The 27,323-nt window shown below is 37.5% G+C and overlaps 1 protein-coding gene across 6 annotated transcripts in view; it reads left to right on the forward strand.

Moving 5' to 3' along the window:
* USP44 (ubiquitin specific peptidase 44) overlaps window positions 1-27,323 on the forward strand; it is a 64,925-nt gene that overhangs the window by 24,965 nt on the left and 12,637 nt on the right. For 2 of the 6 annotated variants that reach the window (XR_004229591.1, XR_004229592.1), the window contains exons 1-2: window positions 103-264; window positions 18,802-20,309. Coding sequence is in view for 4 of the 6 variants with exons in the window: in XM_031938607.1 (XP_031794467.1) it covers window positions 18,876-20,309 (1,434 nt within the window). In the remaining 2 variants the exon portion in view is untranslated. Of the gene's footprint in view, window positions 1-102; window positions 265-15,159; window positions 17,161-18,801; window positions 20,310-27,323 lie in introns of those variants that run through there. The other 4 variants (XM_031938607.1, XM_031938606.1, XM_031938605.1 and 1 more) reach the window with 3 other exon arrangements.

Genomic DNA, 27,323 nt, shown 5'->3' on the forward strand with positions numbered 1-27,323 from the left:
CCTGACATAGGCCACATGCCCCGCCCCCTGACCCGCCCCCAACCAGAGCCTCCCAATTGGAAGCTCTGAGGGAAGGGAGGCGGGATCCAGGCTGAGGCGCGAGGGGGGCGTGACTGAGGCTTGACGTCACGGCGTGACGCAGGAGGCCGGTTCTCGACCGCCGCCGCTGCCGCCGCCGCCGCTGCTGCTGCTGTTGCTCCCGCCACCGCCGCCGTCGCCGTATCGGGTGGCGAGCTCGCAAGATGGCGGCTCTGGCTGCGACCGGTGAGTGAGCGGCCGGGCGGCGCGGGGGCGGGAGCGCGGGCGAGGGCGGTGCGGGCGCGGAGGGCGGTCCTGGCGGCAGCGGCGGCGGGCGCGGGACGGAGGAGTTTCCCGGGTCCAGGCAGGGGGAGGGTCCCGGGGGCGCGGCGCGAGGCGGGGCGGGAGGCCCCGCACGGTGGCCCCCCGGGGCTGGGGCCTGAGCCGGGCCCCAGAGCCGGGCCAGCCGCGGGTTACGGAGGCCGGGCCTGCCTCGGGGCGGCGGCGGGAACCGGACCAGGAGGTTTCCTGGGAGTTTGGATTTGGCGCCTCTGGGAAGTTTCTCTGCGTCCTCGGCGTCCCGGGCCCGGGGGGGACGACGCGGAGCGGCGGGGGCGGGGCCGGGGGGGCGGCGCGCGTCCCGGTGGGGGGGCAGACAGGGGGGCGGGCCGGGCGCAAGCGGGAGGACGGCGGTCCCTCGGGCTGTCAGTCTGTCAGTCTGTCCGCCCCGGCCGCCCGCGGCGCTGCCTGCACCTGCCGCCACGGCCCGAGCTGCCTGCGGAAAGTGCGGCCGCCGCGCGCCCCGGCCCACCTGGCCCCGCCCCCCACTCCCCCGGACCCGGGGCCCCCCGTCGGGCAGCCGGCGGGCCTGGCGCTCCTGGCTCTCGGCACTCTTTGTTACGGGCCCGGGGCACCGCGCGGCCGCCAAGGGAGACGCGCGCTGCCCAACTTCGGCCGCTGCGGAGCTGGGGCCGCGGCGGAGGAAGCGCCTACTGTGTGCGGGGCGGCGCGCCCGGAGACAAAGGGAGGCAGAGACGCCGAGAGAATGGGGAGATCGAGCAGGGAGAGAAGAGGGACAAAGAAGAGAGAGACCGAAAGAGATGGGGGAGAGGGAGGGAGAGACGCGGGGAGATGAGGCTGGGGGGAAGGAGGCAGAGAGAGGGTACGGCGGAGACGATCTTGGAAAGGGGACACCTGGGCGTCCTGGCACGTTTGGACGCCAACTTCCCACAAACTGCTCCTAGGCTGTCAGTAGAGTCCAGTGTTTTGTGGAGGTGGTTGAAATGAGCTCCTCATTTGTGCTGGGCTCAAAAGTTCTTTTGTGTTCTCATCTCCACGAGTGGAGTGGGCGAGATTTGGTAAACGTGGGGACAATGTAGCCGTTTACCTTCTCTCTTTTCGCCTCCCCATCCCCTTTTTATGTCCCCACTCTGTTCACCCCATGTCAACTTCTTTTTCAGCCTGATAAATATAGTTTTGGAATTAATGGATGTTATCCCTAATGCCTACACATAGTGGCTACTTCAGAAATGTGTCAGCTTTTGATTGAGTCAACATGGAGAAAACGCTAGACTTTTACTAGACTCCAAGAATTCTTCCAGAAAGTAGATTATCAAGATCCTTTATTTTGATGAAATGTGACAAAACCGCAAGCCTTAAAGATTTCGTAATTTTACTTATGTATCTTAGACAATTAGGGGGATAAACTTTGAGAGGGAAGGATCTTTCAAATGACAATTCTTCATCTGATTTGATTTGAATACTCCAGATGTCTCCAGGATAGTGTGTTAAGGTCCTCTTCAACCTGGTCCCTTTTTTCTGTTATGGGAAGTAACATTATTGGGATAGAAGTAAAAGTTAGGTTGTCTTGAAATCATGCTGAAGCATTTTATTAAAATAAAAGCAAGGCTAGGGATTTTTTTTGTCCATAGTTCAGAATTTTCTAACTTGTCTATATTCACAGTTTACCCCCAAATCTTTTGTTTGAAAGCCCAAATACCAAAAACCCAGACCATTGTGGTGTTTGTAGTTGATTTGAGATTTAGGACGAATGCTCTCCGGAGATAACTTCTGAAGTGAGAGATAAGAGTGGTCTGAATTAATGGGGTTTTGGATGGCAGAACAAAAGTTTTTTGAAGCTTCTCAACTACTAGTAAATTAAATTGATCGTCATCATAACCATAGCAGTGAGTTTGAATTAGGGACCAGAAAAGGCACCTGTAAATTTGTATTTTAGTTTGAAGATCTATTTGAACAGAACTAGGAAGGCAATTGTGGATCTGTTTCTGAATTTAAATAGAACTTGTCATGTTCAGTCCAAGTCACAAGGGACTCTCCCAAAAACACAGGACTTGTCCCCCATCCCCTTGGACATTTTACCCAGCTTAGTGAAGTCTTCATTTTACTGAAAAGGAAACCTAGGCTGAAAGAACTTTGTCAGGTCTTTTTAATTCCGATCAAGAAATCTATATTCACCTAGGATAGTGATTACCTTCTTATTAATCTTAAAAGACAGGATATAAGTCCTGAAACTACTGAGTCTTTTAAATTTTATTTATTTATTAAATTTTTGACATGGAGTTGGTGGGCAATCATGAAGCCTTGTGGAATCCTTTCTCTGGGGCAATAATGTTTCTAAGTAATGGAAGGAATTGCAAAATTTCAGTTAAGGATTCATGAAATTAAGATATTATTTTTTTCCCCATCCAAGTTCCTGGAGAGGTTGAAACATATCTCTGAACCTTTAGGTTAAAAACATCTTGTTTAGAAGGAGAATTTGTCAAATTCTTTCACCTGGTATTTGAAGAGTGATATTACAACGTCTCTCCAGGGTTGGTATTGGCAGCTGGAGGTGAATATTGGTAAATAGTAATTGATTCTTGGGTAAAGTCTTCTGTGAAAGCTGAGGTTGTGAGGAAATTAATCATCAATAATGAATGTTTAGTTGTCCTAAGTATGTACATGGTGATGGAGTGGGAGGGGCCATGATAAATCAAGTTTAAATTTATCCTTGCCTTTCAAAAATTTGCACTTGTAATGTAATGCTTTGAAAGTATTACATGCATCCTGGATAGATCACCATTCCTTCTTTTTCATAGGTGTTATTCCTCCCATCACTCACTCCATTAGTATTTATTAAACTCTTAAAGGTTTTGTGCTACTGGAGAGACGGTAAGAAAGGGAGTTGAGGACTGGGAATGAGGAGTCTTAGATAAGGAGAATTTTAGGATCATCATAGTTTAATTCAGGAATGGAACAGAAAGAGCAGGGAATTGGGAAAAATAACTCACATTTTTATAAGGTTTTGCAGTTTTCAAAGTTTTCTCTCAACTCTGAAGTGTAAATATCAACCCCTGTTTGGTTGTTTTTTTTTGAAAGATGAGAAAAGTGAAGTTTGGAGAGGTAGTGGTTTGCCCATAAGTTATTTAAGAACTAGCAGACTCCCAAGTTTTTTGACCAGTGCTCTTTCAGCTATTCTAGAATTCAGGCCATACTGGGGATAGGTCTCTAAACAATTAATGGGAAAGCATTGTACCTAAAAGGAAAAATATTTCAGTTTTATTATGAAATAAATATGAAATAAAGAACAATTTTCTTGAATTGACTGTGATGGAAGTTAGGGGAAACTACCTCTAATCTCCCAGCTCTGATAAATAAATCTATTCTTAGCCACATTGATTGAGAGTGAGGTTGTTTTGCTAGTCTGGAGGGGAGAAAATTGTTTTAAAGTCTTTAATGAAGAAATTCTCCTGTATCTTCTTATACAAAGTACCTAATAATGGCTGTAATTAAACATCTAAAGAATCTATTTGAGATGTTTCTAAAGTGTTGCTTAGTTTGAAAAACTGATTTTGCCAAGCAGTCAGCCCTGAGTATTCAGAAAATAGCCAGATTAAAGATTTCAAATATGCCTCCAAAGAGAGTATAGACTTTATTTATTTTTTTTTAGGTTCAAATTTTCTTTTTTATTATTATTTTTAAAACTTATTTTTCTTTTTTTTTATTTTTTATTTAATAGCCTTTTATTTACAGGATATATACATGGGTAACTTTACAGCATTAACAATTGCCAAACTTCTTGTTCCAATTTTTCACCTCTTAACCCCCCCCCCACCCCCTCCCCTAGATGGCAGGATGACCAGTAGATGTTAAATATATTAAAATATAACTTAGATACACAATAAGTGAGAGTATAGACTTTAATGAAGTTAGAATGATTCCTGTGATATCTGTTATTATTATTATTTAAAAACATTTTGTTCTAGTCATCATATTCAGTGGTGTTAATTTGATTTCTTTCTCATTCTAAAGTGAAATAGTCTTTGTGAGCGAGGACTCAAAAGTTTCACAGTAATTAGATGTTCAAAGGCTGGATAGTTCCCGGAATATATTTCAGGCCTTTCATATAAAGTTAAATTTCTTTTCAATTCTGACTCTACCTATCGCAAATAATTTAATTCTGTAGGTAAAGGATGGTTGCTGTTTTTGAGTTGTGAAAAGACTTGTTAATTCATTTGATCTGTATTATGTGGTTAAAAAAAATAATGCTCTGCAAATAAGCCCAAGTTTTAAAATGGTTTAGGTTAACACTAAATTCTCATATCAATTATTATCCTGCTTATACTAATTATATGAGAATTTTCAATTGTGGTAATGGCTTAAGTTTTTGCTTTCCTATATTTGACTTGTCCAAATGTGGTTCAGAAAAATACCTAGCGTTTTCATATGTTCCTTCATGCAGGTTAAGAACACTGCTATAAAGGATGATAGCAAAACTCATGATGAAACTCATCAGGTTAGTTGTTTTTCAAACATTCTCTGCAGGTGGTAGTTATATTTTGCTTTGAAAAGCTGTGGTTTCATCATTGTGGGCAAGATGTAGATCTCTACCCCTGCTGACAACTTTCCAGTGCTGAGGATTGTTACATTAATTTTTGTGAAATATTCAGTAACCGTAGAGGATGCAGTTGCTTCTTATTCCCAAAAGAGACTTTTACTGCAAAAGAAAAAAAAAGATAACACTTAGGATTATATAGAAGATGTAAATATTTTCAAGTTTTTAAAATATATTTTCTACAAATTCTCTTTAAAGAGCTAAGGACTTGGAAGTATAATATTGAAAATTATGTACAATTTAAAACACAAAGTGTTTGGTGTATGCTGGCCTATTAAAGAACCCTTGTACTCCTCCCTATACTGCCCTCTAGGCTACAAGAAAAAAACATTGGATTTGATCTAGGTTCAAATCCTATAACTTTGTTCCTTTAAAACATCTGTAAAATAATGGGGTGGGGGTGGGGGTGGGGGGTAGTTAACCAGTTGGCCTTTAAAGATCCACTGTAGCCATTCTGTTATACCCCTGGAATTTGTAGCTATTCATTCCTTTAATTTGTGTCATTCAGCTCTCTTGAGACATAATGAAGCTTCCCCCACTTAAAAAGAATTTATAATTTAATCGGAAGCGAGAAGCCTTTACCTGTGTAAGTAAGTGTACAGTTTAGTCAATGGTAAAGTATATTGGAAAGGGCAGACAATGATCTTGGAAATTCATGAAAGGAACTCTTTCAAATGAGAGAGATTGAGAAAAAAGTGACTTCTGAACTGGGTTTTTTTTAAGGATTTCTTTCAATTGTAGATATGGATGAAGAATTGGGGCTGGGAACTGGGTGGCAGAGAATTGGAAAAAGAAAACAGAAGTCAGTTTTTGACTAAAGCATAGAATAAAGTTGCAAGGTAGGATAGAGTCAAATGGTAGAGGCCTTGAATGTCTTGCTAAAAAATTGTGGGTTTTTTTGTTTTTTGGTAGAGGGGGATGTTTTGTTTTTTGCAAGGAGGTGGAACTAATGACTGTTTTTATTATACGAGTATGATTAGCGTATGCTTGAGAAAGTCCAGGAAAGGATGTGTTGGAGAGGGAGGAGACTGAAGCAGAGAGAGTCAACGTGTTTTAGCAGATCAACCAGGAGGAGAGAAAGGGGGCTTTTGTCCAAAAAGGCTATGGAAAAGATTATGAGAAGAACCAAGATTCAGAAGACTGATTCTAGCTAAGGTACCTCTTGGATTTGGCTGTGTAGCCTCTCAAATCATTTAATGTCTCAGATGCCTTGACCATTCCAACTCCCTGTTTTTTAGGTACATCATGAGATTTAAGGTGAAGGCACTTTGAGCTTTTTCAGAAGAAAGGAACTTTTGGTACAAATGCAGGAAGGGGAAAAGGAAGTGAGAATAGTCTACAATGTTTTGTTTTATCTTTGATGGATAGAAAAATTATCCTAAAGCCCAAATTATAACCTAAATTGCCCACTGAAGGCTAAGTTCTTTAACATTAATAAGGATATCTATAGGCAGAGATAGTAACAATGCTTTGGGGTAGAGAATCTGTTTCTGATGGGATGTCATCTTGACAAAATGCAGGTGAGTAAATTCTAGGCTTTGCAAGTTGGCAGAAAAGTAGCTGATTAGTTTTTAACATGGACAGTTATGAGGTCATTAATTTATTTATCTGTATATTATAAAAATTATTTATTGACCATATCTTGACATGGGAAATGCTAATAGGAAATGTAGATGAATAGAAAAGGTTTTGACAAGTTTAGTAATTAATTAAACAAAGAATCAAGTTTCTAAGGGAAATTGGGATCTCTTCTATTCATTTTCTCCCAAAGCACTTAAATTAAATTTTATTTCAGTACATACAAACACACCCACAGTTAAGCTCCTCTCTCAAAAAAATCCTCATAAAACCATTAATAATATCAAGTGGTTACAACTTCTTTCTTAACCTTAGTAGTTTATTGTCAGTTGTGCATTTTGTTTGTAATTTATTCACTCTGCATCATTTTATGTTTGTCATTCTTAATGATGTCACACTTCATGATATTCATATATCACAGTTTAATTTGTTCACTTAATATTTGATAAACATCAAGTAAAGATAATATTATCTTTATTTATCAAAGGTAATAAAAATAAATAATAAGATAAAATTATCAGGTTTTCCAAAGTTTTACTACTATGAATAGTGCCATTAATATTTTCTTACAAATAAGTCTTTTCTGATTGTAAGCATCTTTTCCTCTTGATGATGGTAGTATAAGAACAGTTTCTTTTATATATCCTTAGATTACTGATTGAAGAATGACTCTGACATTGTCATTTTCCCTGCAGATTTTGAAGTTTTTTTAATCAGATAGTTCTTAATGCTTTTTTTTCCAGTCCAATTTTTTTTTGTTATAGTAGCACTCATTTTTACATTCTAAAGCAGTTGTTAGTAGTTTCATAATTTCTGTGATGGACTTTTATAAATTCATGTATTCTATACAGTTTTGTAACTTTTGAAAAGTATGACTTTTTATATTTAGATCATCATCCTTTTGAAATATATTGTAGTATATAGTGTAAGGTTCTGCTTTAAAACCTCTTTTATCCCAAATGCCTAGTTACTTTTCCCAGCAATTTTTAATGAATAAAGAGATCTTTTCTCTTGTGATTTTTGTTCTGTGATTTATGGAAAATGCACCTCTAATAACCTGTTCCGCTAGATAATTTTTCTACTTTTAATCCAATACCAGATAGTTTGTTGATAATTACTGTTTTATAATGTGATTTAAATTGCCCAAGTTCTTTCTATTCCTATCCTTCCCCCCTGCCATTCTTTTTGAGCATTTATTATTCCATGTGAATTTTATTAGTATTTTAATTATTTTAGTGGTCTGGTAAAGTGTTAAATCTGATTTAATTTGCTTAGTAATGTTATTTTTATGGTATTGATGTGTTTTCTCTGTAGACATTGACTTGCAACTTTTTTAGACATTCTACTTAATTTCTGTGAAAATAACAATATATTTCTAGAAATCATGTGTGTATAGTTTAGCTCACAACTGTTGAATGGATTTTTGCCATCTCTTTCTTTTGTTAGTGAAATACACAGATCTTGTTATTTTGGTGGACTTCAGTTCAGAAGACATTTATTAAATTACCTATTTTGGACCAGGGCCCTTTACTGGCTTCTGGGGATGCAAAAAACAAAAAAAAACCCTGGTTCCGTCCTCCAGAAACTTCCTTGGAAGTGGATAGGGGGTGATAACGAATACCAGGATAAGCAAATAGAAAAGGAACACAAAATTAATACAGAGTATGTGGCGCATTAGGTAGACTTCAGGGAATGAAGGGACTGAATTGAGCTGCTGAGGAAGGGGTAGATTTTTCAAAGGCAGAGGTGATGAGGAAGATGTGCATCCCTAGTATATCCCTGCAGTGGGGAAGTAAGTCTGTTACTACTAGCCTGGAACCTACAAAATCTTCTAATTGTCATTTAACATCCTTCACAGCAGTTATGGAGGATGTTAAATGACAATTAGAAGATTTTGTATTTTATCCTAGGAGGCAATAAAAAGGCAGTGCAGCTCCTTTGAGCAGAGAAATAAAATGGCTAGATTAGTGGTTTAGGAATTGGCCATTTTTGTGGACAAATGTGTTAGAGAGGGGGACAGATTGAAGGTAGGGGAGCCAAGTGAGGAGGCTGTCACCAGCTGCAGCTGATGGTCCTAGAAGTGAAGATTTTTTGACATCTGATTGGATGTGGGGAGTGAGGGAAAGTTATTCTAGTAGGGCTTGTGAGCCCACATAACCAGGTGGATTATGGTATCTTGAACAGCAGTGGGAATGGTGGTGGAAGCTACCACTTTGCTGAAGCAATGCTCTTTATTTTGTGGTTGATTCTCCAGTCTTTTCTAAGCAAAAACTTAATGCCCTTGTATAGAGATGATTTTGATTCAGTTCTTAGTCTTTTTTTTTTTTTAACCTTGTCTTTATCAGCACCACCATATCTTGTGCTATGTAAGCCAAATCATAATGGGGCCGTTGGCTTCATTTTTATGCCTAACTGGAAAACCTATTCACTGTTTGTTACAAATAATGCTAACTCTTTTATTTGATAATGCTTTTGATCATGTTAAGTAAAGGTCTTTTAATTTATCCATTTCTAAATGTATTTATGTGTTTTTAAATGTTTTATTGATTTTTTTACATATATTAATTTTTTTACTTCATATGCTGTTTTCCTAAGGTTACAATTCTTTGTATAAATCTATCTTGTTCACATGAATTATTTTTTGATATTATTGTTACCTCCTTACTGATATTTCATTAAGTATTTTTTTCATTGGTGTTAAATCAGTGATACTGTTCTTATTCTTTCTCTACTTTGTGTTTGGTATAAAAATCAAGATATCTTAGAATTTGATAGAATGTCTTCTTTTTGTTCTTTTCTTGGAAAGTAGTTTGTGTAATAAAAGAGATTGCTCTTTAAACAACTTTTTTAAAATTTTTTTTTAATTTACAAAACATATGCCTAGGTAATTTTTCAACATTGATCCTTGCAAAACCTCCACATTTTCCCCTCCCTCCCCCACCCTCTCCCTAGGTAACAGGTAGTCCAATATATGTTAAATATATTAAAATATATATTAAATCTGATATATGTTTACATATTTTTACAGTTACCTTGCTGCACAAGAAAAATCAGATCTAGAAAGGGGAAAAAAAAACCTGAGAAGGAAAACAAAAATGCAAGCAAACAGTAATAGAAAGAGTGAAAATGCTATGTTGTGGTTCACACTCAGTTCCCATAGTCCTCTCTCTGGGTGTAGATGACTCTCTTCATTACTGAACAATTGAAACTGGTTTGAATCATCTCATTGTTGAAGAGAACTATGTCCATTAGAATTGATCATTGTATAGTCTTACTGTTGTCTTGTATAATCTCTTGGTTCTGCTCATTTCACTTAGCATCGATTCATGTAAGTCTCTCCAGGTGTCTCTGAAATCATTCTGTTGATCATTTCTTACAGAACGATAATATTCCATAGCATTCATACTCCATAACTTATTCATCCATTCTCCATTTGGTGGGCATCCATTCAGTTTCTAGCCACTATAAAAAGGATTGCCACAAACATTTTTGCACATGTAGGTCTCTTTCCCTCCTTTAAGATCTCTTTGGGATATAAGCCCAATAGTAACACTGCTGAGTCAAAGGGTATGCACAGTTTAAACAAATTTTTAGAATTATTTTGTAAATACACACATCTATAGAGTTTCTGTTTGATCAATCACTTTCTGTAGCTAAGTGATATGTATTATTATTTGTTAATCTTTTCATTTTCTATTTCTTGCAGATATGCTCATTTTGCAATATAATTTGGTATAGTAATTTTTGATAATTTTATTTCCATTTGCAGTGAATTGTTTTCATTTTTAGATAGTTTTTCTACTTAAATTGGCTCAATGATAGAAACTTTTGTCAGTCTTTTAAGTTTTATACTTAATCGTATTTTCTTGCTAAATATTTTCAGAAATGTACCTTTTATGCTTTATTTTTTCTTTTCTTTTTTTTAAACAATTTTTTTCAAATTGCAGGCATTAATTTTTTCTCTGTCTCAACTTTCTCCCCCAATGGAAACCTCTTTTCCAAAAAAAAAAAGAAAGAAAATGAAAGCCCTTATAACAAACATGCCTTTCAATTCTGCATTTTGAGTCCATCATCAAACTGAGTAATTTGCCACATTGTTGAAATTAAGGTTTGTCACTGCATTGAACAGAGTACTGAACTCTTTCAAACTCATTTTTAAAAATAATGTCATTATATAAATTGTTTGGTCCTGTTCCATTTTGCCAAAGTTTGAACTAGTCTCATTTTTTTTTTCTGAAAGTGGCCATTCATTATAATTTATAGTGTGGTAAATTTATTTGTTATAATTGATTTAGTCTTTCCCAGGGAGATGGGCATTTCCTTAGTTACACATGAAAAGATTCTCTCCCTTTCTTCCTTATAGAAAGGGCAAGCAGTTTGATAGAGGTTATGTTTTTGTCATTTTGAAGAGCCACTGTAAATATTTTTATACAGGTGGGCACTTTTACTCTTTTTTTCCTCCTTTATTTTAACTTTGTCCACCTTTATTTTAACTTTACAAATTAATTTAAAGTAAGTTTTAAAAAATTAATTTACCCTACCCAGTAACCAATCTTCCCTTATTGAGTAAATTTTTTAAAAATCCCCTCATTTAGTTTGGCAAGACTTATTCCCACATTAGCAATGTTTAAAATATATATCTGTTTCTTTGGGCATTTGAAATAGATCACTTTCAAGTGGTAAGTGGCATGTTTTGTTTATCATTCTTCAGAATCCTAAAGTCTTTTGAAAGTTACTTTTCTCTTTTATGTTATCACTGAAGAGATTGTTTGTTCTGCTTATTTTACTTAGTATCAGTTCATAAAAGTCCAGTTTCCTGTAGAATGGAAATTTCATAATTCCAATTAACTTTATTTTGTGTAGAAGTATAGTACCTTGTAATCTTATTTTTCTAGAGATTTATCCTTATTTTCTTTGACTTGTATAATATTGATTCATTATTTCAAGGCCTTTGGGAAAGAAATTTTTTTTATTTTTTTCTGCTTAATTTTTCCTTTGAGGGTTTCTGCCCTTTCCCCTCCTCTTAAGGATAGGATGGAATCCAGCATACATTTGTCACTGTTTCGATGTGGTATAGAAGAATGTGCTTTATCACTCTTTCTGGAACTCTCCACAAGTACTTGGATTGAGGCTGTTGCTGGTACTGGACTAAATGAATCCAGAGTCAGTTTTCTCATACTTAACTATACTTTTGATAGCTTTGCCTATAAGCTTTTCTGCAAAGTCACCCACTTATTTCATGAAAAAGACTGAGAAATTTAGATGGTGAGGTCAATAATACAGAAATTACTTCTTGCATTAATAAAATGATAACTCATTCTGTTTTAGGACACCTAGTTGTGTTGGGACCCAGTGGAGAAAGCACTAGGCATATAGTCAGGAAGCCCTGAGTTCAAATAGGGTCTTTGACACTAGCTGCATGACCTTGGGCAAGTCAGTTAACCAATTTACCTTAATCCACTGGAGAAGGAAATGGCAAATCACTCCGATATCTTTGCCAAGAAAGCCAGTGGACAATATTGGTATGCTATGGTTCACAATGACTGAATAACAAATTCTATTCCATTGTGCTCAGTACTGTGCCAAGCAGTACTCTGTGTTATCCAAATAAATTCTTGGACATCATTCAAAAAGGGGAAGGGGCGAGGAATACACTGAATCAGCTGATGAAGTGAGAAATGCTTTCCAGATAGAAGAATCTAAAGATGTCAAGACTAGCAGGACCTGGACTTATACTCTTTTCACTAGATTGCAACCAGGATCATTCTTTGACTTGTAAGACTTGATCACAAGGCAACTTCCAAGAGAGAAAGGGTTAAGTAAAAATAGGTCTCTGTAAGAATTCTGAAATTATTCTCCTATTCCAAAATTAACAATTGAGATTTTGAAATCGGCCCAACTTTAACACAAATATAGAAGAGTTAAAGCTAAGTACAGACTTGTTAGTTTTTGATTTGAGGGAAGTTCAAGGCAGTCTGTTTCACATTGGGGCAGCTCTAATTGTTAGGATTTTTTTTTTCCTCTGACATCAAACCTTCCTTCTTTGTTACTTTACTTCTTTGTAACTTCTTTCCATTGCTTCTGGTTCTGCCCTGTGAAGCTAAACAAAACAGGAGCAATACAGTTCTTAAAATACTTGCTTTTTAAATTTTACTTAAATTTTTAAAAATTTAATGTTTCTTTTTTTTTAGCATTCATTTAAAAAATTGAGTTCCAAATTCTCTTTCCCTCTAACCCCCTCATTGAGAAAGCAATGTACATGTGAAATCATATAGAAATTTCCATATTAGCCATATTGCAGAAAAGTGAAATAAATTACAACTATTTTTCTCTCTCTGGAGGAGATTTTTTTTTTCATGATTGTCCTGTGTGGTGGTTTTCTGGAGCAGCCTTAGTCTCAGTTGAAATAAATAATTACTCCAAAATCGCAGCCAGCTGGTAAAAGTTTTTCCAGATTAGCCCGGTTAGTTGAGGCCTATCTCTCTGCTTGGTTCTAAGAGATCTTGCAGCTTTGCCCTTGGCTTCTGCCTCTGCTTTTCTTCAGCCTCCAGCTAGCACCAAGGTAGAAGATGCAATGAATCTCTTGCCTCTAAGATAGGGCTTGTGGGTTCCAAGAGTTCTCTCCGACTCCAAGTAAATCTCTCTCGAGCTCCCAGAGTTTCTAGTAACTCCTCAAGTAACTAACTCCGGTCAGTCCCACAAGAAGAACTAGGCTCAAGCTTCTTTTTTTTTTTTTTTAATTTAATAGCCTTTTATTTACAGGATATATACATGGGTAACTTTACAGCATTAACAATTGCCAAACCTCTTGTTCCAATTTTTCACCTCTTACCCCCCCCCCACCCCCTCCCCTAAGAGGCAAGAATGACCAGTAGATGTTAAATATATTAAAATATAAATTAGATACACAATAAGTATACATGACCAAAACGTTATTTTGCTGTACAAAAAGAATCAGACTCTGAAATATTGTACAATTAGCTTGTGAAGGAAATCAAAAATGCAGGTGGGCATAAATATAGGGATTGGGAATTCAATGTAATGGTTTTTAGTCATCTCCCAGAGTTCTTTTTCTGGGCATAGCTAGTTCAGTTCATTACTGCTCCATTAGAAATGATTTGGTTGATCTCGTTGCTGAGGATGGCCAGGTCCATCAGAACTGGTCATCATATAGTATTGTTGTTGAAGTATATAATGATCTCCTGGTCCTGCTCATTTCACTCAGCATCAGTTCGTGTAAGTCTCTCCAGGCCTTTCTGAAATTATCCTGTTGGTCATTTCTTACAGAACAGTAATATTCCATAATATTCATATACCACAATTTATTCAGCCATTCTCCAACTGATGGACATCCATTCAGTTTCCAGTTTTTAGCCACTACAAAAAGGGCTGCCACAAACATTCGTGCACATACAGGTCCCTTTCCCTTCTTTATAATCTCTTTGGGATATAATCCCAGTAGTAACACTGCTGGATCAAAGGGTATGCACAGTTTGATATCTTTTTGAGCATAGTTCCAAACTACTCTCCTAGGCTCAAGCTTCAAAAACTCCCTATATATGTGATCTCCCAAAGGTTAACTCCGCCTTCTGGAGGGAGAGGGATTCTGGATTATCTCTCAGAGTGCTCTCTGGCCCTAAGGGAGGTGTGAATTCGGACTAAGCCCTACTAAGCCCTGCATGCTCCCAAACGTGAACTCCATTGAGTACTTAGATACTTATGAGCTCTCTAGAGGTGTGAACACAAGCATTGTTTCTATCAGTTCCACCTAGTACCTTGTTTCAAGTTCTGGCCCAAAATATCTTTTCTAAGATCAAATCAACTCCAATGGCTTAACACTTTGTAAAGATTCCAGCAGTCCTGGACCACTGTTTTCAGCAGTCTAGCTAAGTAAGGCTAAGTTTTTCAAACTTGATCATATGATATTACTATTGTGAATAATGTTCTCCTAGTTCTGCTCACTTCACTTTGCACATCGTCTCATGACTTTCCAGATTTCTCTGGAACATTCATTTCATTACATTTTATAGCACAATATCATTCCATCTCATATCACAACTTGTTCTGCCATTCCCCAGTTGATTGGACATCATCTCAATGTCCAATTGTTTTCCATCTCAAAGAGTATAAATATTTTTATACATGAGTCTTTTTTCCCTTTTCCTTGATTTGTACTTTGAGATACAGACCTAGTAAATATTATTGCAACTCCCCCAACAGTGCATTTGTTTCCCTATTTTTCTACAACCTAAGATTTGTAATTTTCCTTTTCTCTCATGTTAGCCAATCTGGTGAATATAAAATAGTGCCTTATAATAATTTTAATTTTCATTTCTTTCATTAATAGTGATTTAGAGTATTTTTTTTCAATTGACTTGATTCAGCTTTGATTTCTTGTATTCATTGTATTCATATCCTTTGACATTTGTCATTAGGGGAATAATTCTTATTTTTATAAATTTGGCTTCATTCCTTTTTTATTTAAGGCCATTATCAGAGCAGTTATCTGCTTTAAAATAATTAAACAGGGCAGCTAGTTGGTGTAGTAGCTAGAGCACCAGGCCTGAAGTCAAGAGGACCTGAGTTCAAATGTGACCTCAGACACTTACAATTCCCTGGGCAAGTTACTTAATCCCAATTGCCTCAGCAAAAAAAAAATAATAAATATAATAATCATAGCTATTAATGTTGTCTGTGAAATTTTTTCTTCTTTATGCTAAATATTGCCAGTTCCTTCACATATCCCTTCCGTGACATGAATTCAAGGTTCTCCCTTTCCAATCAGGTTACCTGTCTGGCTTATGATATTATAAGTGATGATGCCCAGAACTCAATACAGGTTTCTGTTGTGAACTGATAAGGATGAAGACAATCACTGCTTTGTTTCTGGTAGCTATCAGTGAGTACAGCCATTGTACATTCACATTGAGCTTGCTTACAGTCTATTAAAAACTCTTTTTCAGACAAACTAGGACTTTCTGAACTCCAGGAAAGACTTTTGAATTCATTGTATATGTTCATTCCAGTGCTCTAATCTGTTAAGATCCTTTTGGATCTACTGGCAGGCAGGTGGTACAGTGGGTAGAGCATCAACTCCACCGGAATCAGGAGGACCTGACTTCCAATCTAGTCTCGTATACTTAAATTGTGTGATGAGGGCAAGTCAACTAATCTCGTTTGCTTTGTTGAATCCAGATTACCTTCTTTAACAGCCTATACTTCATTTCCAGATTTTATAAGCATGCTATTTGTACCTTAAAGTCATTGACAAAAATGTTAAACTACACGGAACAAGTTCCAAGACCTAGATGATTAACTGGAGATCTTTTAAATCTACATCTTTTCATTAATGACTACTTTTGGGGTCTGCCATGTAGTCATTTTTGAATATGGCTAATTGACCTATTACCTATCTAATTTTCTCCCATCCTTTCCACAAGAATAGTATGAAACCTGTACTTTGTTGAATCTTTTGCTGACACAGGTTCATATTTGTGCATCCATATAAACAAAGGCAGTTCAGGTTTATTGAAAGCAAATTGGTAGGCAAGGGAATGAATACAAAAGAACAGTGATATTCTGAATGTTAATTTAAGATTCTTCCCCTATCCCCAAAAGATAATGTAAGCTACTTGTAAATGAATAGGTTCCACAGCATCTAGAATTGAATACTTGGAACATAGGCAAATACTAGTGGAAAATATTTTAAGTTCTCACTTACTGCTGTATTGACTTGAAAGCAAAATGGAAAAATATGCATTGTTATTAGCCTCCTTGACCACTAGAGGGTGTGCTTTTGTTAAAATCAAATGCTAATTGAATTTATACAGCGTCTTGGGAAGCTCTTCAAATGAGCTTTTCATGATAAATGAGAAAAGTGTCGATGTAGAAAAGTTGAAGTGGAGTTGAGCTACTTTTTAGATATCATTGAGAGAGCATTTATTAATCTGCCAGGCATTGTATAAGGCAGCACAAAAAGATCTGATTTTTCAAGGACCTCTCTGGTTGAGGAAATAGCATATACGACAATAATTTTTATATAAAATCCATGCACAGCAAAACCAAAATAATTTCAGATAGAGTGGGTATTAATAATTGGGGGATTGACCAAGCCTTCTTCAGGAGGGACTGTGTATGATGGTCTAGGAGGAAAGAGATTCCAAGCACAGGAACACTTTGTAAAAGGCACACTGGTGAATTATAGCATGTGAGGTAGAAGAATTAAGCAGCTAGTGTGTCTGGGAAGCCGAGGCTGTACACAAAGCCTTTCTGAAGGATGGGATGAAGAGGGGAGACAAATGAAGATAGGATTTCAATTAGAAACCTAGTAAATCACACTTTTTTATTAACTGTGCTGCTCTTTGAGATACAAAGAAAGGCAAAAACACTTAACATGATCCCTGCCCTCAAGAAACTTTCATAATGGGTGGGGGAGGGACAGCTTGTTTTTGAAAAGGGATTTCCTTTTTATTAAAAAAATTTTTTTTTTATTTCTCAAGTAATGAGTATTTTAAAAATTAGCATTTTTCTTCTCCCAAGCCCCTCTCTGAACAAGTAAATGCTGAAAAACATCTTAATGTATATTAGTCAAGCAAAACAAATTATTCATTGATGTGATCCAAAAAAAAATGTATGTCTCCACATTTCAAGCTAATCACTTCTCTTAATAGGTGAGTGGCATATTTCATTTTCATTCCTTTGAACTTGTGATTTATCACTTTATTGATGCCTTCCTTACTGCTGTTACTATTGTATGCATTGTTTCTTCCATCAGTTCATAAAGATCTTCCTAGTTTACTTTGTGAAATTATCCATTTTATCATTTCCTTTGATATAGTAATATTAAGTTAGATTTTTAGACCACATTTGGTTTATCCATTCTCTGGTAGAACAGCATTAGTTTCCAATTTTTGCTTAACATAAAAATAGTTGCTATAAATATTTCTATAGATTTAGTAATGATATGTTAGCTAGGTCTAAAGGTATAATCAGTATGGTAATTTTTTGGACATAGTTACAAATTTCTTTTCAGAATGAGTAGGTGAAATCAGAGCTCTGCCAACAGTGCATTTGTGGATTTGTTTTGGGGAGATAGTGTATTGCTGAATAGGTACATATATGATATTTTTTTAAAGGGGAAGTTGACCCTTGGTTCAGGTGAGAAGTGATATAGAGTAGGGTTGGTGGCTTATGAGTAGAGAAAAGAGGATAATGGCTAGAGTTGGGAAAGCAGAATTTATGAGACTTGGCAACTGACTGGAATTGGGATGTGAGATAGAATGAAGAGCTGAGGATAACTGAGGCTGGAAACCTAGCTGTCAAGAAGGATCTTGGTGCTTTTAATAGAATTTGGGAATTTGGGAAGAAGCAACAGTGTGTGGTAGTGGTGGTGGTTATGGTGGTGGTAGTGTAGGGTAAGTAATAAATTCTGTTTGAGATTCCTGTGGTACTTGCGGTTGGAAATGTTCAATAGACAGTTGGTGATGTGGAACTGGAACTTGGGAGATGTTTAGATCAGGGAGTCATCTGCAGAAAGGTGACAGTTGAACTGATGGGAGTTGGTGAGATCACCAAAAAGAGAGGGTAGAGAAGAGGGAGCTAATCTAGAGCCTTGGGATAGAATTACTGATGGACCAGAGGGGTCAGGATTTAGATGTTAATCCAGCAAAGAGAATGAGGAATGAAGGGGAGATAAGAGGACTAGTAGAGGGCAAGTGTCATCAAAAGCCAAGGAGGAGGGAGTAATAGAAGAAGACACCATGAACAGCGTCTGTTGCTAGAGGAAAGTCAAGAAAGGATGAGTTTTTAAAAAAAGCCAGTGGATTTGACAATCTAGAGATTACTATTAGCCTTAGAGAGTAATTTCAGCTAGGTGAGACAGAAGTCCAAATTTCAGAGGACTGAGTAGTGAGAGGAGAGGAACTGAAGATAGCTTTCCCTAGAAGTTTGGCTGAGAAAGAGAGGTATAGGTAGATGGACACCTTAAGGGAGAGTTAATAAAGGTGATCAAATGAGGTATAGATAAAGCTTTTCCCCATATAAGTGTTAATCCTTAGTAATAGGGCCAAATGAAGGGTGGGTTGTTGTTTTTTATGCTTTGAGAGAGCATAGAAGAGTGGTTATTTAGGGTATGATCAGTTAAATAAAGGCTACAGAAAGTAAGGGGAGCACTTGTTACTTTGACAAGCAGATCAGAAATAGGAAAAAAAAAAAAGCATTGCTCAATAGTACTTTTAAAATGAAGAAATTGACATTGTATTAAACAAATTTTGTTTTACGTGTTCCAAAAACTGATATTCTTTTGTGTTTAGTTTTCAGATCCAAGTTATGGACAAAAACTCATTTGGACTATGTATTTCTCAGCTAGACTACCTAAATATTAACAATGGATAAATGCAAGCATGTTGGGCGGCTTCGGCTTGCTCAAGATCATTCCATCCTCAATCCTCAAAAATGGCATTGTGTGGATTGTAATACGACAGATTCAGTGTGGGCTTGCCTTAGCTGTTCACACGTGGCATGTGGAAGATATATTGAAGAACATGCACTCAAGCACTTTCAGGACAGTAACCACCCAGTAGCATTGGAGGTGAATGAGTTGTATGTTTTCTGTTATCTTTGTGATGACTATGTTCTTAATGATAATGCAACCGGTGACTTGAAATTATTACGGAGTACCTTGAGTGCAATCAAAAGTCAGAATTATAACTGTACTACTCGGAGTGGAAGGATTTTACGCTCTATGGGTACCAGTGATGACTCTTACCCTTCACATGGTGGTGCCCAAGCTCTCCTTCGAAATGAAGATCAAATGTTCACTGCTCTTTGGCATAGGAGACGGATGTTAATGGGCAAAGTATTTAGATCTTGGTATGAACAAACTCCCATTGGAAAAAGGCAATTAGAAGAAGAAAAACTTCAGGAAGAAGCAGAAGCCAAGAGAGAAGAAGCAAGAAGACGACGACAGGAACTGAAGCGTCAGTTTAAGGCAGAAATGGAGCGAATGCCTCCAAGAAAAAGTTCACGTTTGCAAGGCCTTGCCAAATCTGGTGTTACGGAAATGCTCCCTATAAAGAAACTTGTTCGGAGCCCAGCATCACCAGTGATTGGTAAAAAAGTGTCTACCTCACATGAAATAAGATTAAAAAAAGTGAGTGATTCTCCCATCAAACGAAGACCAACAGTGACTCCTGGGGTAACAGGATTGAGGAATTTGGGTAATACCTGCTATATGAATTCTATCTTGCAGGTATTAAGTCATTTACTTATTTTTCGACAGTGTTTTTTAAAATTGGATCTGAACCAAACTCAAGAATTGCTGGCTACAGCTGCTAGTGGGAAGACTAGATCTTCTTGTAAACATCCACCAGTCACAGATTCTATGTTTCACATAAAAGAAAATCAAGAAAAATACAAAGGCTCTCCTGGGTTAAGACGCTCAAGTCTGTCTTCAGGTTTAAGTGGTGGTGCATCTAAAAGCAGGAGCATGGAACTTATTCAGCCCAGGGAGCCAAGTTCCAAATACATTTCTCTTTGTCATGAACTGCATACTCTTTTCCAAGTTATGTGGTCTGGAAAATGGGCATTGGTGTCACCTTTTGCCATGCTACATTCAGTATGGAGGCTAATACCAGCATTCCGTGGTTATGCCCAGCAAGATGCTCAGGAATTCCTCTGTGAACTTTTGGATAAAGTACAGCATGAACTAGAGACGACAGGTACCAGGTATCCAGCTCTCATCCCCAGTTCTCAAAAGAAACTTATCAAACAGGTTTTGAATGTGGTGAATACCATCTTTCATGGACAGCTTCTTAGTCAGGTATGAGTTGTTTTTGTTAAGTTTTCAGTTTGGGTGATGTTTTGGGAAGCTTTATTAAAGATGCCAGCCTAAGTAGAGAGCTCTAAATTCTCACTCTGCAAAAAATAATTAATCAAAGAAGATTTTAAGTCAAAAAGACTCCTTTAAAATGTGTTCAGAAGAATCAACTAAAATTGAATATGAAACTTATTTCTATCATTAGAATTTCAGTATTCTTGTTAATTTGATTTTGTTGTTGTTGTTGTTGTTGTTGATTCCTCCCCCCTCCTTACTATTTTTAGAGTTCATAATAGCCAGTTTTGTCACAAGTAAGGAAAAAATGAATTGTTGCTCAGTAACAAAACAAATCATGAGTGGGAACTGGACCAAAAATTAGAATCAGAAAAGGTAATTCTGAAGGAAAAGTAGCAGGATATTAACAGTTTAAAAAGAATAATGGGAAATATTTTGAACTTGGAATTATTGTGAAAATGATGTTGATTTGGGGTGGTGGGTATGGTAAAATTTGAGGCTGCAAAATTAAGCCCATTTGAATGGGCTCCTTTTGAAGATAAGGGACTATTTTTGCCTTTCTTCATATCTCCAGCACTTAAGGCCATGCCTGGCACATAGTAAGTAAGCTCTTAATAAATGCTTATTAACTTGACAGAATTCAGCTAGGTCAAAGTAAATACTGAAGCAAAAGAAAGTTTGGTGATCTTGGCCACTGCCTCACTTCTATTTAGTTAAATTCCCAATTTCAGGCCTGAATTGGATAGGCTTTAGATCTTTTGCTGTCTTCTGTTCTGTAATGTTTTGAGAACATAGAAAACTTGTGCTCAGTAGACTTGATAATGTCTAGCGGTTATAAGTACTTCCTTCACGTATGTCTCCAGAACTTATTACTCTACTTATTCTTCTGTGTTTTTAGAGAAATAGGGCAGATACAGGGGCAAAAAGACAGGCCTTGATCACAGCTACAGATCTCCTATAGTGTTTGGACTTGATGGAGAAATAAGAAAGGATCTCCATTTTCTTAAAATGAGCTAATTTATTTTTTAACTGCTTTAAGGGTATACTAAGATGTTAGTTTTGTTTTTGTTGTATTTTCTTTTCTCACAGGTTCCCCCTTGTTAATGTGCAGTCTTTATGATGATTATGTCACTAAATGTTTTTCTAGCATATTTCTTTGAAATTACTTTTATAAATTTCATATGTAACAAATTTTAGAGTATGGTATACTTCTAAATTTGAGTAATCACTTCCTGCCTTGTATAGAGGTATAATCAATACTTTTGTGGAATAAAATTTTAGTTACATAGTTAAAATGTTCTTTGACACTAATACTGCCATCCTGTCCTTGCTGGTACCCTTTGTTATGGCTAATTTTTACACCTAAATATTTCATTTTATAAGTGAATTTTGAGGAAACTGTTTCTATCTACAAAGATGTTCTCTGAGAGGTCAGGTGGCCTAGTAGATTGAAAGTAGGTCAAAAGACATAGGTTTGAGTTCTGTTTCTGATACATCCTGGCAATGTGACCCTGGGCCCATCATGTCAGATTTCACTGCTCTGGGCCAGCGCTGTCAAACCTAAATAGAAAGACCCACTAATATATAGTCAAAAAGATCCTAAGACTACAATATCAACTTAGTTTTAAGATGTGATATTACTTGTTTTTTTGTATTTTTATTTATTAAATATTTCCCAGTTGTATTTCAGTTTGGTTCCAGCTGCACATGGGAGGCATGGGGACCATGTGTTTGAGCTTTCAGTTCTCTTAACATAAGTGAAAATATTAAAGAAAAAAGGAAAAATAATAACATTACAGAACTTTCCTTCTCCCCTCAGAGGAAAAAATGTGAAATAGAGAACAAAAGCTAAAGATCTAAGCTTTTCCTCTTCTTCCTAAACTTTGAAAGGAGCAGGTCTCAACATTCTGGTCCATGTGGTAGGTGATGGTCTTCTAATGTAGGATGAAGATGAACTGGAGCAGTTCCAGGAACATTCCAACTGCAGCATGTATGCTTTTACCTCCAGTACAGTTACAGATTTCTCCCTATATGAAGGGCAGTAGCTACAGCGATATCAGGGCCCCAGCATGGCTCCCTCTTGAACAATCAACAGTTCTTGATCGTCAATCAAGGTCATTTGTAGTAAAGGCTTTAAGAAATCATTAACCTCTTGAAGGTAACCTGTTCTTGGATTTAATTGGATAGCAGTTCTCTCTCTTCATCGCCACTTGCTCATCTGTCAAAATCTTCCCCTTCTAGAGATCCACGTCAGGGAAATGATTCCAAATCTTGGTTCCCCACAGTCCTCTGGAGGGCATGCTCTCCATTCTTCTCTCCTTCCCCCGCCCCCCCAGTGAGATCCTCTTTCTTCAAGTGTAACTGTACACCCACTATAATCATAGGCAGCAGTTTCACTTCCCCCGTTAGGAAGTGATATGCTTCCCAACAGTGCTCTCTTTTGGTCCTCTAAACCCTGGAGAGGAGAGTTGTTCACTTCATCCCTGAAGAAAGGAAACCTTTCATTTGAGGAAGACTGCTACTAAAAGATATGCAGAGCCTATGAAGGGGCTTGGGTAATGCTTAAAGGCCCTCAGTATCCTCGTGTTCCATTTTTTGATGTACCTTCACCTGCACCCCTAAGAACTACTAGCCATGTTTTCAACCCCATGTTTCAGGAGGCACACTCCAAACTCCCTTGCAAGGAGATGGGGTCCTCATCTCGAAGGGAGATTCTTTCATAGAACTCTGATCCTTGCTCCTCCCCCACCCCCATTCACAAAGTGCCCATTTACACTGACAGCAATCTTTTCCTAAGTCCTACCAGTCCCACCTTGTTTTAGCAGTTGATCAGCCTATGCCTATGTGGTTATTTGGCACTATTTGGATGGAGCTGTACCTAGAAGAAAGGATCTCCTTAACCCTAAGACAAGCTGGGCAGTGGAGAGGGGGAATCTAATCTCTCAAACCCATTTCCTTCAAGAGTTTCACCCTCTCCTTTGCAGATTCCCATTGATTGCTCTTGGCATTCATCTCTGAGAGGCCAGGTGTGAATGATGAATTCCCCATCTCAATAATATTAACATAACTTATGGAATTTATATAACTTATAATTGACATTTGCACACTATATTATTATTATTATTTACATGTGTAATGGTGTAATTATATAGTATGATTTTTCACCTGGGAGGTGGTGTACTATTGTTTTTCCCAGCACTTCTCAGGCAGACACAGGTTAAATGACTTGCCCAGGATCATACAACTGGAGGGGAGGGGTAGAGGAGAAGAAGGAACAATATAATCTTTCTGATTTTCGGCCCAGAGCTCCATTCACTGCTCAGCCCCACTGTCAGAAAGGGGAAGGGAGGCGGGGAGGACGGGGAACATTCTTTATTTGGAGGATCTTATACATTTAACTGCCTATGTAAAAAGTACAACCTCAGAAAGCTCTCCCCCCTCAGCCCATGGAAGGCAGCTGCAGGAGCTGCTCAACCTGGACTCCATAAATCATTCTTAGGGTAATTCATCAGGTTTTTCCTTAACATTTTCTTGCAACCAATCCTCACTTCTTGGTGGAAAGTTTGTTCTCTAAAAACCTGGAGCCACCTTTTCCCAAGAGCAATGAAAAGTTGGAGTATGGAGTTGCCAGATCTCTGGAGGGGAGAGGGGGAAGCTCTGGAATCCATAGCCGGATTCTTAACTGGGGCCCATTACCCCCATCCAGAAAGATGGCTTTACTTTTGAAGCCATCATACAAGCTCCTCTTATCTTCTATTGCCCGATCCCGAAAATCCAGAGCTGCTGCTGCTATGGCCCAGTTTACTTTGAGTTTTATTATGCCGGCAGGCCAACTTCTATAGAATCATTAATAATCCAAGAATCATATAGGTTTCTTTGTTCACCCTCCCCTGAGTAGTCTCCAGTACCTTTGGTCTGAGTTGGGAGTATGTTTTCTATCCCATGGAGAAAGTGCCCCATAGAGGATCAAGAGGATTCTTACCACTGGGTGCCATGCGGTGTCCTACCATTCAATCATCCCTCCCTTTATTTGGTAGCACTAAAACATGAGGTCATCTCATCTCCACCTGCCACAATTATGCCAGATGTCTGAGGTAGCTCCGAAGTCAGCACTGGGTTCAAGTTTGATGTTAGGATGAAAAATGGCACTTGAAAGTTATCAAATAAGTAACAGAAGGATCTTTATTTTGCCTGAATTCAGCAAAGATGTACAAGAAGGATACAGCAGCAAATAGCTTCCCTGAATCCGGTCCCCTGTATGGAAATGCCCTAGGTCATTAGAATAAGATATGATGACTAAAGTCTTTGGAAGATTTAATAATCCACCAAGTTAGAGGGACTTAAGGCCAGACTTAAGGCCTAGGATTTTTTATGTCCTTGAGTGGTAGGGTAGCTGGAGCCAGTCAGGTCCCAAGGATAGCGTTATTTCTTTTTAAGACTTCTGTATTGTAGGGTTTCTACATTTAGACTTATTAGCTTTGTTGTGAGTTTTATAAGGTAGATTCTGTTGTATCCCAAATTCAAGAAAGGAATAGAAATTTATTTTGTCCTACTGTTGAAATAAATACTAGTGTCACTAAAACCAAAACAACAACAACAAAAAAACAACCCAGTAATAAAACATTCACAGCTTGGATATGCCAGGGAGATATAAAGTCATTGTACTAAGTTAAGTTTGGTAGGAAAAACCACCTCAAATTTAGTAACCCAAACTTGTTATAGGTCAGATGTTTTCTTTTTTGTTTATTTCCTTGGGACTTTTCTAAAATAAAACAAAACTGCATAAATTGTACAATCTATGTACTAAAATTATTTTCTATCTATCAGTATGTATATATTTGCCTTGTAAATAAATATGAGTAACATGAACAATTTTTCTCATTTTGTTGTTCTGATCCCTTGAGCACAAAAGAACTTTCTGCCCTTCTTTTGAATGGCATATTTACCTCTTTCTGCTTAAAGGACCATATTATTAGTGGATTTGGGGATAATTGAAGTTTCCTTAAATCATTTCCTTTTTCAGGGATGCATACTTTCAAATGATTAGTTGATTAATCCCAATTATTTGGGGAAGCAAAATAAGGATGGAGACTTAAGAAATGGGTATCGCCAAAGAGCGTTAAAATGATAGTATTAATCACATTGCCTAGTGCTTTCATTGCTTAGATAATTTCAGATAATGTCCCCATAGTATTCTATTCCATTTTAGGCTTTAGTCTCCTCTTAAAAACCTAAACCTGAAGGATCTTATGAAGTTGAATTATTTTAAATACTTTGTAGCATCTTATTGTAGTGTTAAATGGGGATCTTCAACGTTTGTTTTTTTGTTTTTGTTTTTGTTTTTGTTTTTTGTTTTTTGTTTTGGCAAGGCAATTGGGGTTAAGTAGCTTGCCCAAAGTCATCCAGAAAGTATTATGTGTCTGAGACCACATTTGAACTGGGGTTCTCCTGTCTCCAGGACTGGTGCTCTATCCACTGCACTATCTAGCTGTCCCAAGTTTGGCATCATCTTGATGGTCTTTAGGTATATTCAGAATGGGTTTTTATCTTGGTTTAAGTTTCTTCTGATCCTTAAAATACTTGATATCACTATAAATCTTGATCTCTATAAATAATGCTTAAGGATATAATGTATTGTTTTAAAGATAAGAAAATTGGATACTCCTGTCTGAAATGTGGTATAAAAGTCTAATAGGCTTTATAGAAAATAAAACCCACTTTAATCTAAGTAAGTTGGAAGGAAAATAAATTTGGGACAAGATTTATGAGATATATTTTATGGGAATGTTTAACATACAAGTCTTTTTTTATGACAAGTAAATCTGTGTCTTCAGAGACAGAAAAATGAATGCAAACTTGGCCTAAATATTGGTAAAAGATATTTACAGTTTAAAGGCATTTAATAAATTTATGCTTTTATAAACAAAGTAAATCTGAAAATGAGGAAATGATAGTACATATTCTAATTTGTGATCAAGGTAGATATGGATATTTTTCTGTAGCAGATTTTGAAACTCACTTACATCTGCCCATTTTATGAGATTCTTGCCAAAATCTTGCCAAAAATTCATGAGGGATATGTCCAACTTACTACTTTGGTAGTAAGTAGTAGATTGTTATCCACTGGCTAACTCTTGCTTTTGCTATACATTTTTAAAGTATGAACCACACATTTCTTTCTGCTGCCTTTGTATACATCCTTCTTTATTCATACAAAAGCACAATGTGTGGAGAAAAGAATGTTGATTTGGAATTAAGGACTGGGGGGGAGAGGGGAGTGTCAAATCCTGGTTCTGCCACATTGTAAGTATGTAGAAGAATTTTTTCTGGTCCTCAGTTCGCTCATCTACAACATGAGGATGATGAATTAGATGGTCCCTTGGAGCTCTTCTGGCTTTCAGTGTATGGTCCTGAGAGTCACTTGTCTCCTTTTTTGTTGAATTATATATGAATGTAGAGATTGGCTTGTGCAATCATGTTAAAAATATTTCCACATTACTCATGTTGTGAAAGAACAAGCAGAAAAAAAGGGAAAAACCACCAAAAAAAGTGAAAATAGTATGTTTTAATCTGCACTGACTTCATAGTTCTTTCTCTGGATGTGGATATCATTTTCCATCTTGAATCTTTTGAAATTGTCTTGGATTGTATTGCTGAGAAGAGCTCAATTTCTGCCACAGTTGATTATCACAAGATGTTTTTTTTTAATCAGAAACACTGGCTGTAAAAAATGATTCCCATCTTTCTGCTTCCTTTCTGATTGTCATTTCATTGGTTTTGTTTGTGCAAAAATTTAGTCATTGCACAGTGTTGCTATTACTGTGTACGGTGTCTTTCCAGGTTTTTCTGAACATTTTCTGTTAAACATCATTACTTGGAATAAAAGCATTCTATTATATTCATATACTACAACTTGTTCAACCATTTCCCAATTGATGGGCATCCTGTTGATCTATTCTTTGCCACCATACAAAAAAACTGCTATAATTTTGTATGTGTTGG

This window comes from Sarcophilus harrisii, chromosome 5 (assembly GCF_902635505.1).
Source record: "Sarcophilus harrisii chromosome 5, mSarHar1.11, whole genome shotgun sequence".
Taxonomy (NCBI): Eukaryota; Metazoa; Chordata; class Mammalia; order Dasyuromorphia; family Dasyuridae; genus Sarcophilus; species Sarcophilus harrisii.